Genomic DNA, 18,103 nt, shown 5'->3' on the forward strand with positions numbered 1-18,103 from the left:
AGTCAATGTTTTCTTCGATTTCTGCCAGTGAATTTTGTAGGTCTAGTTCTTGTTTTCAAAAATTCTTTTTTCTTGAATAAAACTGGTGTATTTGAGTCTACAGTTCACCTCTGAAATCTTCTCAACTTTGATTCATTTTAAAACTTTCTAATACAGTTTTCTTTTCAATCTGATACTTAAATTTTATTCTACTCCTTTTATGTCTCTACAGCCCAAATTGAGCCCCCTTGGCATCTTTGATTTGATGCTTCCAACCTTGTCTGTTCAAAACTTTACTTCTCTAGCAAAGACAATGTAATAGGATGTTGTTATTTATCTTGAATAATGGCATTATCCATTTGGTTCTAGGTTTTCCTTTTGACCTTTTAGCAAAAATTTTTATTAGTTATTGCCTTCTTAAGAATACTGCAATTTTTCATACGAAAACATCCTGGCCACCACAACTTTCTGAACTTGATTATACTAGATATTATGGATACTTTATAAAATTAATATAACTGATGGTTGTATTTGATCCTCCAGATACCATTATCATTCGCTAAGCTAAATACTTTTTCACCCTTGGCATAAATATTCAGGTTTTACATCCATGGGTAACAACTGGATAAATTATTGATTTATATCAATTATATATTTGGTTTAATCCTTTATCCAAGTGTAAGCAAACAAAGTTTGCGCCTGAAGTATTTTCAGGACTGGGGCAACTCGTGGTAAAGGTGGAGTAAGTTCTGATCACTTGTCTTAGTATCTCTCATAATGCAAAGCATATCTCTTTGCAGACATGTATAATGCTATGCATTAAGAGAAGGACCACTACCCAGACCAGTTTTGACCTTTATTGAGGTCTCATCAGTGGGAGCCAGACCCAGAGGTGGTGATACAAGGTGGAAGTAATACAGAAGTCATATCACCTTTTGGCAACTGGTATATGGTGATATGACTTCTGCATTACTTCCACCTTAGTATAACCACACCTTGGTCTGGCTCCCACTGATGAGACCTCGATAAAGGTCGAAACCAGTCTGAGTAGTGGACTTTCCCTTAATGCACAGCATTATACATGTCCACAAGGCGATGTGCTTTGCATTATGGGAGATACTAAGGCAAGTGATCAGAACTTACTCCACCTTTACCACGAGTTGCCCCAGTCCTGAAAATACTTCAGGTGCAAACTTTGTTTGCTTACACTTGGAAAAAGGATTAAACCAAATATATAACTGATAGCATAGCCAAGTGAAAAAAACTTCTATTGATTTATATATTTTTAATTTAGTCTTTCAATGAATATCCTTTGAAATGAGTACACACGTGAGAGAATAGAAAGCCTAATTACTTCTTTTTATTCAATTCTACACTTCCATTCTCAGTGTGTAATGAACCAGCATGAACTTAATTATTATGAGATTTGCTCTTTTTCCCAAATATTTCTATGTCTGATAATCATTTCTTGTTCTGCTCTTTAGATTTCCAATAAATACTAACTTTTTCTTTTTATTACTGCCTTCTCCTGCCTCAAAACATTCCTCCACTTCTTTCCTAGAATAACCTTCGATGAGACCAGAGACAGAAAAAAAAAAAGAAAAAAAAACATCATTGTCCAGTTCTTCATTTTGATATTTGCCCACATTAATCTACGCAATATCTACCTGATATTGCCTATGATTCGAGATTATCCTTATATTCATTGTTGAATATTATAGCTACACCTTTTCCCTGTTCATTGGTGAATGAATATAAAATCTTGTATTTGTTACTTTGACAAAATTTCAAAGTAATTTCTTTCAGCAACACCTACTATTTTGATGTGGTACCTATCCAATTCTTCTGTTAGTTCTATTTCTTTTCCATTGATGCTTCTTAGGTTAATGATACCAATCATGAACTCTGGTGATGTTTAGTTGGGATTTGTTCAGATAGCGGACTTTTTGCTGTTCACACAGGTTTCTTGAGTGAACAGCAAAAATAATCCAAAAATATATTTTGAATAGCACAGATGACATAAGATGACTTTTTTTTTTTTTTTTTGGTAGCTTGCTGTAATAAGCTGATTATAATGATGTTTAACTGCCAAACAAATATGAATAATCATCATAACACTAATTACAGGTATAGACCATATCGGTCTGTTCGGGTCTCATTATCCATCCAATATCCTTTTTTGAGGTCTATGCTGCCTTCTCTTCCCAACTGGCTTATAATTTAGCATTTGTTTAGGATATTGGGTGTTGGCCATTCGGTTTACATGTTCTCTCCATTTTTGTTTATAATTATTTAGTTTTGCTTCTATTGATTTTGTTTTTAGTTCTTTTAAAATGTCTTCGTTTCTTTTTTGGTCTAATAACGTGTATTTTGCAGTTCTTCTCATAAATCTCATTTCACTTGTTTTTATTCTTTGTTTATCTTGTTTGTTTATTGCCCAAATTTCACTGCCATATAATAATGTGGGCACTGCTAAAAGTATTGTATATTTTCAAGTGTGTTTCTTTTTGTACTATATTTGGATTGAGTGTTCTATTTATCAGGCCTATAATCTGTCAAAATTTTGAAGTTTTTAATTTTGTCTTTTTCTCCTTCATATGATATTTCACATTCAAGATAACTGAAAGTATTTATCTGTTCTATTATTTTATTATTAATAACTATTTTACTTCTAACTGAAGTTTGTCCACAAAATGCCATTGTTTTAGTTTTATCTATGGAAATTTTCATTCCAAACTGTTCTACTATAACATTTAAATTATATATTGCTCTTTGTAAATTGTCTTCCTTATCTGATCATCTGCAAATAATAGCATATTTATTTTGTTATTCCAGGAAATTTCTATACCTGGATTGTTTAAAGTGTTCCACTGTATTAATATTTCATTAATGTAAATATTGAAAACTGTTGGAGACAGAGGGCATCCTTGTCTTACTCCTTGGTTTATATTGTTTTTCAGACATTTTTTCAGACATTTTTTCATTTATTTTTATTTTATTATCTTTGTATATATTTATATATTCAATATTGCATGTAGTAAAATATTAGGTATATTTATTTTTTGTAATATACCAAACAGTACATATCTTCTTTTTTTACATTTTGAAAAATTATGGAGACAACTACCGTGTTATAGGGCAAAACTTTAGTTTAATATAAACCAAAATCAACAACCTTCATATCAAGGTCATCTTCTGGAGCATACACAATATATACAGAGAAACAAGCTGAACTACAATCTACATGGTTTGCTAAAGTTACTGACCAACTGTTACTATAATTATTGGCCTGACCTCTGGTGAAAAAAGAAAAAAAAAAACCTTTACTACATCAAAGCTAGAGTCCTATTATTATTATATATTAGGTTACAAAACTAAGAGTTAGGCTGGAGAGCAATATGTTTATATATATATATATATTTAAAAAAATAAAATAAAAATAAATAATAAATTTATTTATTTATTTTTTTTTTTTTAAAAATATATATATATATATATATATATATATATATATATAAACATGTTGCTCTCCAGCCTAACTCTTAGTTTTGTAACCTAATAGATAATAATAGGACTCCAGCTTTGATGTAGTAAAGGTTTTTGTTTTTTTTTCCACCAGAGCCAGAGGTCAGACCAATAATTGTAGTAACAGTTGGTCAGTAACTTTAGCAAACCATGTAGATTGTAGTGCAGCTTGTTTCTCTATATATATTGTGTATGCTCCAGAAGATGACCTTGATATGAAGGTCAAAACGAGTGTTGATTTTGGTTTATATTAAACTAAAGTTATACTCTATAACACAGTAGTTGTCTTGATAATTTTTCAAAATGTATTCTGATCACCGTGCAAGCATGAAAGAAAGAATATATCTTTTTTACTTTGTCAAATGCTTTGAATAATCATTTTAAAAATATTCTCAGACATATCTTACATGATTTTCTCAAAATCATTTTTATGCAACTTTTCTAATTTTTATCCTCACATATTTGATAAAAAATCCCAATATAAGCAATGCTAATATAGCAAAAAGTTCTTACGGATCTGAATGGTTGTGTTTTACATCTACTGCTGCAAGGTGACGACACTGTTTAACAAAGACTTCTAAACATAAAGATTTTTGGTTATAATTCAATCCAAAGAGGATGTCTCCACTAACTGAAATATTACCATAATGGCTGCCAGCAGCACTATACACACTAGACATGCTTTCTGCACGGGACTACAAAGAAAAAATAAATAAAAAAATATTATGATGTTTCATAATGGTCCTGAAATAAAGAAAATACTTTACATCATTTACTGATTAACATAAAAAAACCCAAAAAACTCAAGACTGATTAAGGACTATTTATGAGCATAACAATAGCAAGTACTAATTTTCTTGAAATTTTAGTCAAGAAATAATAGGTATTATCAACAAAAATTTTAAGTAGTTTACAAATATTAATAGAATAAATGCTGCTATTCCAGATTAATATAAAATTAATATCTGGATAGCCAGTAATTACTCTGAGACACAAGAAAACTGATGCTAATTTATGGAACAAATATGAATGGGGGGGGATGCAAAAAAAAAGTTACTTAGTACTATGCAGGATAAAAATGGATATCATGTTGAAAAGAACAGTATGTAAGAAAGTTTTAAAAAAAGAATTAAAGTTGAGCAGTTTTTACAGGTAAATTGTAGACTCATCTATGGAAACATTATTGAAAAAAAATTTGCAGCAATTTGAAAACAAGAATCAAACCTGGGAGTCTCATCGGTAAACTCTGAAGAAGACAATGAATAATTCAATTACGGAGGTATGTGGTAAAGTTGTCTGTAAGCTAGAAAAATAAGAACACCATGGTGGACACTAAAAGTTAAAGAAGCAACCCTGGAAAAGAAGAAGACATACAAAAAAGTTCCTAGCAAATAAGACAGTAGATGCCCTAAAAGAATATAGAGAAAAATGTATGCAAGCTAAGCTGTGTGTGAAAGTAGCTAAACAAAAGTCATAGGGAGAATATAGAAAATAAATATCAGGAAGGTGGCAAAATGTTCTGGAGGCTATTGAAGAAGCTTAGAAATGGAGGAAAGAGCTGGTAAAAGGAATCAAAGATGATAAAGGTGACATGAAAACTGAAGGAAAGGATATCTGGAATAATTACTTTGATAGACTGTTAAATGAACCAAGCAGTGACAGAACCATACTAGAAAACTTTCAAGAGGAATGCAAAGAGGAGTACATATCAATACTTGAGGTAGAAAAAGCTGTCAAAAACTTGAAATGTGAAAGGTAGCTAAAGTAGATGATATTCAACCAGAAATGCTTAAGTATGGAGGCATAAAAGTTTTGTAGTGGCAACACTGCATAATTCAGAAAACTTGGACAGAAGGTCAAATTCCCAATGATTGGAGTAGAGCTCTCACAGTACCCATCTAACTATCTATATATATATATATATACATATAAAGGGGGGGGAATAAAGCTGAATGTGAGAATTACAGAGGAATTTCTCTATTAAGTGTTCCAGGTAAGATTTATACAAGCATGCTTGAAAAGAGGTTGAGAATGATAGTGGAAGAGAAACTTGGAGAAGAACAAGCTGGGTTCAGGTCAAATAGAAGTTTCAAAGATCAGATTTTTGCTTTAAGACAAATAGTTGAGAAATCATGAGAATATGACATGGATCTGTACTTAAGTTTTGTAGATCTGAAAAAGGCATACAAGGTGCCCAGAGGAAAAAACTTTTCAGAACACAATTGTATGGGGTGAATGGAACATTATACAAAACAATACATAGTCTATTATTTATGTTGTCAGTCAGCAGTTAGAAATGAAGGAATTACAGGATGATGGTTTGGTGTAAAATCAGGGATATGACAAAGATGCACATTATCTCCACTCTTATTCATAATTTATATGGATCACATTATGAAAAGAAAGTGGCATTAGGCCAGATATTAGAATTAGAGGTGTCCAAATTAGCTCTTTCTTTATACAGATGTTGTACTCTTAAACACATCTAGTGCAGTCTTCAGGATTCCCTGAAGAATGTACTAGATGCAGTCTTCAGAGAATCATAAGAAGAGCAAGATAAGCTTATTCTAAATTGAATAACAGCTATAACAAATTTGGCTTGAAAATCAGCAATAAAAAGACCAAAACAATGAAAACAGGCAGGTGCATAGAAAACTTCAGTTGCATACTGAATGCAGATCCTATAGAACAAGTAAAATATTTCAGCTATTTAGGCACAGTTTTTAGTGAAGATGGCAGGTTAAATCTGGAAATAGACAACAGAATAAGCAAAGCTGGTATGGTGGGTAGCCAGCTGAATAAATTTATATGCAATAAGAGAGAAATTAGCCAAAACACCAAACTAGCAGAATACAAGACAGTGTTCAAATCAGTTTTAAGCTATGCATCTGAGAATTGGGTTAGAAATAAAGCACTTGATCAAAGACTAGAGAGCACATATACAAGAGTTCTGAGAAAAATTAGGGAATTGAACCAATGACATCAATGGCAGAATTATATTTAAAATGAAGATATTAGAAAGGAACCTGACACTATTATTATTCAAGAATCTGTAAGCAGAGCTAATGTAAGGTGGTATAGCCACTTAAATAGAATAGGTGAGGAAAGGTTAGCAAAGCAGGTGTTTGATCCCAAGATGGCATGAAAGAGTCCCAGAGGTAGACCAAGGTCTAGGTGAGATTGATTCAGTCAGAACTGCCCTAGAAGAACAAAATGTTAGATATGACAATATTGGAGTGCTTACAAGTAATAGATTAATTTGGAGGGAAATTGTTGATTGGAGATTAATAATAATGTAACCTTAATCATGTAATGCTGTATTAGTAACCTGGTACAGGGATACACTAGAACAAAGGTCTCTGATTGACTTCTTTATAGTCTCAGCAGACATATTCGTGTTGGACGTTCGTGTGAGAAGAGGGGCAGAATTGTCAACTGACCACCACCTTGTTGTGTGCACTCTACGGCTTCAGAAACCAGATGCTACCATCAACGCTGGTAGGCCTAAGCAGCTATACCGCGTGAAATGGGAGACATTGGAAAATGAGGCTGTGAGGAAGAATTTTGCAGATGACATTTCCTCCAGGTTCAAAGAGATTCCCAAGCATACTGCAGATGTTGAGGAGGAATGGAAGCTGTTCAGAACAGCTGTCACTGCCTCTGCACTCTCATGGTGTGGCAGAAAGTGGCTCGGCGTGGCAACGGCAGTGAGAAAAGGAGACCTTGGTGTAACCAAGAAGTCCAAAAAACTGTCGGGGCAAAAAAGGAGTCCTACCTAACGTGGCTTAGAGTCAGGTCACCTGAGATGCGTTTGCGGTATGCTGAGGCACGAAAAGCTGCTGCTAAGGCAGTAGAGACAGCAAAGCAGAAAGCTTGGGAATCCTTTGGAGAAAGATTAGATTCATCCTATGCAAATGCGAACAAAGTATTCTGGCAGACCATCTGCCACCTTCGAGGGAGGAAATCGTGCACAGCAAGGGCAATTAAGGCCTCTGATGGTGCACTTTTAACAACCGAGAAGGATATCCTTTACAGATGGAGGGAATACTTTGAGAGCCTCTTTAACCCGGGTGGCCCAGCAGTTGTGGACATCCAAGAAGTGCAGATTGGGGCAATGACTAGTCTCACAACAGAAGAGGTCCATTTAGCAATAAAATCGCTAAAATTGGGCAAGGCTGCTGGTGATGATGAAATTCGGCCCAAAATGCTGAAAGCCTTAAATCGAGACAGTGTTCTCTGGCTGACTCGAGTGTGTCAGGCTGCTTGGATATCTGGGCGAGCACCAAAGCAGTGGCAGACAGGCATAATAATACCAGTCTTTAAGAAGGGAGACCAGAAGGATTGCAGTAATTATCGTGGCATCTCTCTGCTCAGCCTGCCCGGGAAAGTGTATGCTAAGTGCTTGGAAAGACGGTGCAGGAGCATAGTTGAGTCAAAGTTCCAGGAAGAACAATGTGGCTTTCGTCCTGGTAGAAGCACAACTGACCAAATCTTCACTTTAAGGCAATTGTTTGAGAAATCTTGGGAATATGCCAAGAATGTCTACACATGTTTTGTGGACTTGGAGAAGGCATATGACCGGGTTCCTCGGGATAAGCTTTGGCAAATAGTACATGAGTATGGAGTGGATGGTCAACTATTAGCTGCCATCAAGTCCCTGTATGAATGCCCAGAGTTTTGTGTCAGGGTAAACAGCACAAAGTCTGAACCTTTCACAGTCTCCGTTGGCCTCCGCCAAGGGTGTGTTCTGTCACCCCTCCTTTTCATACTATTTATGGACTGGATTGATAGGCACAGCCGAGGCAGTGAGTGTGTTAGAATTGGAAAATGTAGCATTGGACGTCTGCTTTTTGCAGATGACCTAGTTCTGCTTAGCTCTTCCACAGATGACCTCCAGCAGCCCCTGGATAGGTTTGCAGCTGTTTGTGCAGATGCCGGAATGAAGATCAGTGTGGCCAAAACTGAAACATTTGTGGTCTCAAGACAACCATCCCAGTGCACTCTAAATGTAAGTGGAGTCCCAATGAGATAGGTGGAGAAGTTTAAATACCTTGGGTCCATATTCACGAATGATGGAAAATGGGACGTAGAGCTAGATACTCGAATTGGCTTAGCAAGCTCAATATTGCAGGAGCTTGGCCGTTCGGTAGTATTGAAGCGGGAGTTAAGCCAGAAGGCAAAGCTGGCTGTCTTCAATACAGTCTATGTCCCCATCCTCACCTATGGTCATGAGAGTTGGGTAATGACCGAAAGAATGCGGACACGAATCCAAGTGGATGAAATGAGGTTCCTTCGAGGGGTTGCAGGGCTGACAAAAGTCGACAGAGTCAGAAGCTCTGCAATTCAGGAAACCCTCAATACTCAACCGCTACTTCTCCGTGTTGAGAGATCACAGTTACGCTGGTACGGGCACCTAGTCAGAATGCCACAAGAGAGGCTCCCTCAGCAGGCCCTCTTTGCCAAGCCAGAGGGTGGGAGGCCACGTGGAAGGCCAAGGACTCACTGGATAGACTATATCCAAAACCTTGGGTGGACACATTTGGGAATCCCACCAGAACACCTGAGTTTGGTGGCAGAGGATCGTGACCATTGGAAGTTCCTCTTGCAGCTTTTGCCCCCACAACCCAATTAGGAAGAGTGGGCCTTGAAGATATATGTATGTTTATTTCCTGTATATATTTCTTGAATAGATTGTAAAAGTTGGTTTGGTATGTTTAAATCGGTTAATATTTTAAACAATTTTTGTCTACTAATTTTGTCAAAGGCTTTTTCATAATCAATAAAGGCCACATGTGTTTCTTTTTGAAATTCTCTTCTCTTTTCTATTAATAGTTTTAAAATAAAAATTGGATCTATGCAGGATCGGCCTTTTCGGAAACCATTTTGTTCTTCTAGTAATTTGTCTTCTACAATGCTGCTTAGTTTCTCTTTTAATATTCCTGCATATATTTTATATCCTGTATTCAGCAGGCTAATTCCCCTATAATTATTGCAATTGTCTTTATTTCCTTTTTTTATAGATTGGGATAACCAGTGCTTTTTTCCAAGAGTTAGGGGTTTTTCCGGACATCCAAACCATATTAAAAAATTTCAGAAGTCTTTCATTAAATTTTTCCCATGCATTTTTGTATAGTTCTATATTTATATTGTCTTCTCCTAGTGTTTTCCTATTTTTCATCTTCTTTATTATATTTTTCAGTTCTAACATTGTGATATTTTCTATTAGGTCATTTTTATAAAATTTTATTTCATTGTTCTCATCTGTCCCGAGATTTTGGAAATAGGTCACCCATTTTTCTAAATCTATTGTTTGTATTTTTATCTTTTCTTTTATTTCTTTATTCATGAATTTTATTACTTTATAGGTTTTGGGTTGTGGCTTAAATAAATCCTTTTCTAGTTCTGTTACAAAATTATTCCATCTTTCTCTATGTTTTTTCCATACTTCTCGTTTTGCAATTGAACTATTTCTTTTATACTCTATTTCTGCTTCTATTGTTTTGGAATTCAGCCATTTCTGGTAACTATCCTTTTTAGTTTTTATTATATTTTCTATTTCTTTGTTCCAGTCCAGTCTCGTAGTCCTCTTTTTCTAATCCATTTGTGCTTTATTCCTAAGGTTTCTGTTGCTGCTTTTGTGAGAATTTGTTTCAAATTTTCCCATTTATCTTCTATGTCATGTGTGGTTTTTGTTTTTAAGTTTGTGCATTTTTGATATTGTTGTCTAACTTGAGGATCCTGTAATGAAGAAATTTTGTAGCTTGGCTGGTAAAAATTTTCAATTCTATGTGTTTTTAGCCACTTTGGTTTAAAACAAATTTTTGCTGATACCATATAATGATCAGAGTTTAATTCAAAGCCTCGATATGCTCTTACATCTAAAATTAACTCCACTAATTTAAAATTTGTGATAATGTAGTCAATTATTGATTTGTATCCTCTGGCTGACCAAGTATATTTATGTATTTCCTTGTGTTTAAACATTGAATTCATTATTCTCATATTATTATAAATGACAAAATCACACAATCTGCGACTATTTTGATTACCTGTATCTTCGCCAAATTTACTTATGTTTGTTTTGTATATTTTGTTTCCTATTCTGGCATTTAAATCTCCTGCCAGCAGTATTAATTGAAGAATTTTATTAATTGAAATATTAATTGAATAAATTGAAGAATTTATTTACATAAATTACACAAAAAATTTAGAATAATTTTTGCAAACACAAAACAAATGAAAAAGTACTGAAGGAAAATAACATGGCAACTAGTTTGGTCATCTTAATAATATATCACCACGTATTCTAAAGGAATGTGCCAAGGAGTTGACACCTGCCTTGATATATTTTTTAATGCGTCTCGCATTGGGTAAAGCTCCTAAGGAGTGGAAGGAGAGCAAGATTGTGCCGTTTCATAAAGGAGGTGACAGAACTCAAGCATCAAATTATCACCTATCTGTGTGTCAGATGTTGTGGTTAAGTTGTTGGAAAAGCTTGTGAGAACTAGGATCCAGAACTGGGTTGACAATAATGGTATTATCTTTGATGGACAGCCTGGATCTGCTAAAGGCAGGTCATGTTTAAGTAATCTGCTTACTTATTACAATAAGGTGACTGCTTCCTTGGACAGAGGAAAGGGATACAGAGTAATACCTGGTCTGGTTGGTCGAATAGTTAGTGTATCCGCTCTCCAGCCAAAAGGCTGTGGGTTCAAATCCTGCCGTGGGCATGGATGTTTGTGATTGTGAAAATACCAGTGGTGGTGGTCGGCGGTAGATGGCACTGGTATAGATGATGAATGCGGTTTGTTGTAGTTGGTGAAATAAGTGGTGGAGAGTAGGTGCCCTCCCTCGATGAGTCTTTGGACTCCCTGGAAGTGTCATGTAATAATAATAATATATTTTGATTTCACAAAGGCTTTTGATAGATTACTGCATGATAAGTTGATAGTCAAACTAGACGATGGGATTGGATATTAGATTAGTGCATTGGATTGGAGACTGGCTATCTCATAGGTATCAGCAAGTTGTGTATTGAGGAGAGCAATATCCAGGAAAAGGAAAGTCGCTAGCGGTGTGACTTAGGGATCTGTTTTAGGGCCATAACTGTTTAATTTTGTATATTAATGATATTGGCGAAGATTTGAATGGAGATATTTAGGTTTACAGAATGCAAAGTTGGGACGAACCATGAAGAGTAGAGAAGATGTTGTGGACTTACAAGAAGACTTGAATAAACTGAGTGATTGGGCACAGGAATGGGGATGCGAGTTCAATGTTGCAAAGTGTAAGGTATTAAAATTTGGAAAACAAAGATGCGATGCAGAATTTATGCTTGGTGAGGATATACTGTCGAAGGTGGAGGAAATAAGAGATCTTGGGGTGATAGTGGATAAGGATCTGAAATTTAGGGGGTGGGGACATATTGTCAAAATTGTGAAGACAACACAAAGGCTTCTGGGAATGATGCAAAGACACTGACTTGTAGAAGTAGGGAGATTCTTGTTCCATTGTATAAGGATCTGATTAGGCTACACATGACACATGAACTACTGTGCCCAGATTTGGTCACATGGTTTTCAGAAGGATGAAGAGATGTTGGAAAGAATCCACAGGCAACTGACTAAAGTAGTTTCTGACCTCTGGAATGTTGAATATGAGGAAATATTGAGAAGATGCAATTTACAGTCTGGTGGATAGGAGGAAGAGGGGGAGATACGATAGAGAGCTATAAGTTAGTAAGGGGTTGTTATAGGATCAATGTTGGAGAGGTTCTACAGAAAACAGTGGGAGATCAAGGAAAAACCGGAGGTCATCCCTGGAAACTGTATAAAGAGGGTGTGAGCAGGGGAGTGAGAAGCAGGTTTTTTTGCATGCAGAGTTGTGAATGATTGGAATGCCTTGCATGAGAGCGTGGTGTCTGCAGAGAATTTGAGTGTATGATAAAAGGCCCTCCTAGATGAGTCTTTGATTCCATGGGGTCTTGGATAATAATAATAATAATAATTTATTCCACACCATTAAACATTCTTCCATTGCAGCAATAAGACTGTCAGGTTTACCAATAACTGTAGTACAAATGTAGCACTTCTCACTTAGCTAAGAATTTTATCTTTGTTTTTAACAATTGTAACAACAGTAGTGCAAGGAAAGTTTAGCCTGCAGCCTGTCTCAGTGTTCAATACACCATCCTCATTAAATTTAATAATTTTAATCTTGGTATCTAATTTATTTATTACTATTAGTATGTGACACCTACAAGGAGGCAAGGAATCATCACAGGAGGGCAATCTACTTCACTCCGCTATAGAGATCTACCAGTCTCCCGTACTACTTAATTCTTCTACTACACACAACTACCCATCACCACTACCAACAGTAATTTTTTTCTGTAAATTGAGTGTGTTCTGAATAGTTCAGAACACACGCAATTCAAGGTTTTTCATCTCCTGTACAGGGGATGAAAAACCCTGCTGCCTCCATATGAGACTGGCTAACTCTCCTACAAATGAAAAAAAGTCCATATAAAGATTCCTCTTGTAATAATGAGAATCAAAAAACTAATCAAAGTAATACATTGACTAGTTTTCTTCTTTTCAGTGCCTTACTTTGATCTGCCATTATTAACAACAATAAAATAAAAAGTAACATAAAGCACATTGACAGCAAAACACAAAAATGCGGTGACCATCAATGTCATAAGTAAACTGAGTCCGTGAAACTGTGCAGCTGTTGATTCATGGCAATGTCATGTCACTAAAATCATTATATGAGTGAATGTGGCATCATATAAAGGGGCACTGACCATACTTGAAAATTGTCATATGAGTAGATTATCATAAAAGTTAGCATTGTAAGGCTGTACAAACAGGCATGTTTTGGTGAATTGTGAAAGATAATGAGATAGTTGCTAGTGCCACGATTGAACATAGTGATAGATTTGAGCTGTGCTAAAAAAAGTGTTCTTAATTAATTTATAGTATGGCTTTTGATTGCAAATTGTGTTGCATTTTTTTCAGTTTAGATACAAGTGTCCTTCAGTGGTGTTGCTGTTGAAACTTTTTGTTGTTTATACTGTGTTTTGCTACTCGTTTGTTCATACTGCTTCTGCTTCTGAAAATAGCATCTACAAAGAAATGTATGTTGGCAGCACGGAAGATTTTTGTACAAAAGTCGAGCTCTGCCTTGGATTTTTCACAGCAGATGATTTGCGAAAATTCTATATGTATGCACTGAAAAATGTGAAAGATTTGTGGACTGTTTGGGTAAAAAAAAGAAGGAAAGCATTAACATATATGAAAAGTGTCTTGATAGATTAGAGTGATTAGAAATGGGAGCAAACGTCAGGACCGTAGTAGAAGAGCTTAGGTAAGAGTTAGTGAAAATGAAAAGCAAACTGAAACATCTGGAAGAGGATATTGAACATCTAAAGAAGAGATTGGCTGATGATAATGAGAAAGCTAGTATTACAAAGGAAAGTCGTATATTATTGTATGGGGACTATCATTAGAGGTGTGATGACTAATAAAGTGCATAAAACATGCTTTCCTGGTGGAACAATGACGCAAATAACTGATGCGTTGCAGAAAAGGAAAGACCGGGTGTCAAAATTAGTGGTAGTCATGAGCACAAATTACTTAATTCGGGCAAAAAAAAAGAATGTTGATAGATACTTGAGGAAGTTATTGCAGCAGATAAAGAAGAATAGTGCTGTTGGGAAAGTCGTAGGTGTGTTGCCTAGATATTACAACAATGAATTGAGAAGGAGAGTAGAGATAACGAATAGTAAGATGGCCGAGTTGTGTGATGCAAAGGGGATTCAATTTGTAAATCTGTGGAGTGAATTTGAAGGGAAGTTGGAATGGTTTAAAATTGATGGATTACATTTGAATGGATCTAGTGTTGGATGTTTAGAAAGGTTATTGTTTTCTGAGAAGGCATAGAGTCAAGAAGTTAATGTAGTAAATGATCAGAGTCTACTTGTGAAGCAGGATAGCTCAACTAAACAGATTGTACAACAGGAGGAAAATGGATATGAGGTTGAAGATGTGGGTGTGGCAGCACAAAGATGATGGAATGTATAAAGGTGAGGATGAGACAGGTAGGAATGGAAATCAGAGTCAGGATCAGGGAAATGGGGATGGTCAGATCAAAGAGAGAGAGAGAGAGAGAGAGAGGTGTGGTATAGCAGCTAGAATAGAGAATGTTGGTGCTGGTAGAATGGTCTCAAACACAGAGATTGTTATGTGTTGTCAGAGGAGGATAGAAATGTGAAAGGGGGGGGGGGGTTGCTGTTAATAATTGCAGAGGAATTGTGTTCGCAAAGTGTGGAAGTTGATAGTGCATGCACAGATTTTGAATCTGTGTAGTGTGAAGTTGAAATTAACAAGTTAGTATATCTGATAGAATGCTGTTATAGGCCAGAAAATGCAGAGCATACCGATTGTGAAATGTTTAGGCAAATAGTTGGGCATGTAAAAAAGAAGGTGATCCTGATGGGAGACTTTTGGATTTGGTGATAACTTCAAAAGATGAAGTTTGTTAATGAGGTGTTGACACTGTCACTGGCTAGAAAGAGAGAGAGAGACATCATGAGGTGTTTGTTTGGATAGTGATGAAACAAGAAAAGGTTACAGCCAAAAATGGATATTTCCATTTCCACTGAGTTTATCTACCGACTGCCTTGTGGGTATACATGAACTGAGTGAAAAAGATATTGACAATGCATGGAAACTCACAAGGCAGTATCTGACAAAAGCAATGTATAATTGCTACCAAGGGTTAAACAGTAAATAGATTAGGTGGATGAACAGTAAAATCAAAAGAAAATGCTATGGAGGAGGTACAAGACAGTTGGTGGTGATCAGATGCATGAAGGCTAGAAAGGAGATCAGCTGGTCAGGCCAAGGTTAACACAAGGGGATTTTTCTGCTATATGGCAAGCAAGAGAAAGAATAATCATGGCAGGTTGGCAATGGTAGACAGTCATGGCAGCAGAATAACAGCTGCAAAGGATATAGTGAAATTATTGAATGAGCACTTCCATCAGCATGCATCATACTGGTGTAAATGATGCTGTGCAGTATATGGAAGGGAGGCAAGTATTAGGTGAATTGGAAGTGAAAGAATAGTGTGTATCAGGTGTTGTTTGGGTTAGATGTTAATAAGGCTGTGGAAATGGATGACATATCACCACATATTTTTAAGGAATGTGTACAACAGTTGGCTATGAATGAAAAGTCTTGATGAAAGTATTAATGTAAGTCTTGCAGTGGGTAAGGTTCCTAAGGATGGAAAGAAAGCAAAATAGTACCATTCCAAAAGCATGGGTCTAGGACAGAAGTCTCCAATTATAGATCAGTCTGTATAACTGCAGTTGTGGTCAAGGTGTTGGAGATTGGTTAGGAATAGAATACAAGATTGGGATGTCAGACATAACATTCTTTATGATGGTCAGCATGAATTTGTAAAGGGTAGGTCCTGTTTTATCAATTTCTTGCATTTTATGATAAGGTAACAAGTGTGTTAGATAAAGAAGAATCATATACAGTGACATTCTTGGATTTTGCAAAAGTGTTTGATAGATTGCTATATAAGTTGGTGTACAAGCTGCAGAAGGTGGGAATAGATAGTATATTGGTTAGATGGATTGGAGATTGCTTTGCTCTCTGAACAATATCAGCAGGTTGTGTATGATGGAGCAGTGTCTCAGAAAAAAGTAGCATGCCCTGGTTCTGTTCTTGGGCTCTTGCTGTTTAACTTGTTTGTAAATGACATATCATGTGGACTGACTGGGGATCTTCAGTTGTTTGCTGATGATGCAAAGTTGGGAAGAATTATAAGTAGCACTACTGATGTTAATTCCCTTCAGAAAGATTTGAATAGACTTTTTACTTGGATAAAGGAGTGGGGTTGTAGTTTTAACATCAATAAGTGCAAGGTGTTACATTTTGGAGTGCAGAAATATAAGGCTGTGTACTATATTGATGGTGCCATACTGCAGGAAGTGGATGTGATCAGAGATTTGCGAGTGATGGTTGACAGTAGACTGAAATTTAGAGAGCATATTGCTAGTGTTGCAAAGGCTGCACATCGTAGCGCTACTATGATAAGAGGTACTCTAACATGTAGGAATAAGGCAGTGGTTGTGCCACTGTATAAAGCACTGGTTAGACCACACTTGGACTATTGTGCTCAAATCTGGAGAGAATCCAGAGGTGAGTGACTAAGACAATATCAGGAATTTGGACTGCTGGCTATGGAGAGAGGTTGTAAAAATGCAAAATGCAGAGTTTGGCAGATAGGAGGAAAAGAGGTGAGATGATAAAGACATTATTTAAGTTAGTGAGAGGAATTTATTAGATTAATCCAGATGAGATTATAAGAAGAGTAGAAGGCGAATGGAGAAAAACCAGAGATCATCCCTGGAAGTTATGTAAGAGTGTGGTGAAGAGGAGTAGATTTTTTCATGGAGAATTGTCATGAATGGAACACATCACCAGAATGTGTTGTTAATGCAATTACTATTAAGGATTTTATGATTCAATATCATACTTTTGTCAGTTGAATGAACCTCCCACGATGAGTTAGTGACTCTTCATGGGAGGTTTATTCATTATTATTACATCCTCCAGGGAGTCTGTCGTCTCCCTGGAAGATGTAATAATTCTTATGTAATAATAAGCTGTTTATTCTGTTCATCCAGTTATGATGCCCCCACCCACACACAAACAAAAAAAGTTTACAGATTTGAATAAAAAAAACTCTGCATAAGTGAACAAGCTGAAAGATTTGAACAAATAGCTAAAGCGCATGGTTTGAAAATGGACTCATCTGCTCATCCATGATGAGTGAGAATTTTAAGCTGATGGATTTTTATTTATGTAATGCCAACTCCATTTCATGTTGTAAATAGTTTTCTGTACGTTTACCATATCAAATGCAGAATGTTGGTCATTATGCCCGCAGATTCGAGACCTTCGACACTTCTGCGCATGTCAACAGAAGGAGAATCCATTCCGATAATAGGGTAATCAATCTATATTGTGGGATGAGTTGTTTATTATTACAAATCGAAAAATTAACTTCTCTTTTATGATCATTTTATGATCTGAATAGAGATCATTTTATAATCTCTATTCAGATCATAAAAGTGAATCAACATTCACTTTTATGATTCAACATAGTTAACTATGTTGCTTGTATAACAGTTGGAAAATTTTACCTAAAAAGCACGTGATTTCGAGTGTTGGTGACCAATTCGTACGTCCTTCATTTCTTTCTCCCCTTCAGCATAAATTGACTATTCTTGGCAAGTCTCCAAGCAAAGATCTCTAAAGCGTGGGCATAATATACCAATGCCTGTTTTGTTGATTATCAGTGATTTTTCATAATGAAAACCAAATAATGAGAGAACAGGAAATGCACACATAATTTTTATCTTCAGCAAGTGCTCAGTCATACTGCGAAATGGTAACTTAAAATAAACAAATATGCAATCGACAGCAGTAATTAGCTTATTTCTCACCCAATGATGGAATATGATTGTTAATAGAGTATTGAAACTTAGAAAGAAGCATTTATTTTCCCAAATTTTTTC

General features: G+C 35.9%; 1 protein-coding gene across 1 annotated transcript in view; it reads right to left on the bottom strand.

The window, feature by feature from the left end:
* The window catches only part of LOC150104392 (uncharacterized), a 127,607-nt gene that overhangs the window by 54,464 nt on the left and 55,040 nt on the right, over positions 1 to 18,103 (bottom strand). Inside the window, exon 4 of the mRNA XM_090396469.1 lies at positions 4,018 to 4,199. Coding sequence (XP_090252595.1) covers positions 4,018 to 4,199 — 182 coding nt within the window. The remainder of the gene's footprint in view (positions 1 to 4,017; positions 4,200 to 18,103) is intronic.

The sequence above is a fragment of the Typopeltis vanoorti genome, chromosome 8 (assembly GCF_054136105.1).
Source record: "Typopeltis vanoorti isolate ZY-2024b chromosome 8, IOZ_Tvanoo_1.0, whole genome shotgun sequence".
NCBI classification, from domain to species: domain Eukaryota; kingdom Metazoa; phylum Arthropoda; class Arachnida; order Uropygi; family Thelyphonidae; genus Typopeltis; species Typopeltis vanoorti.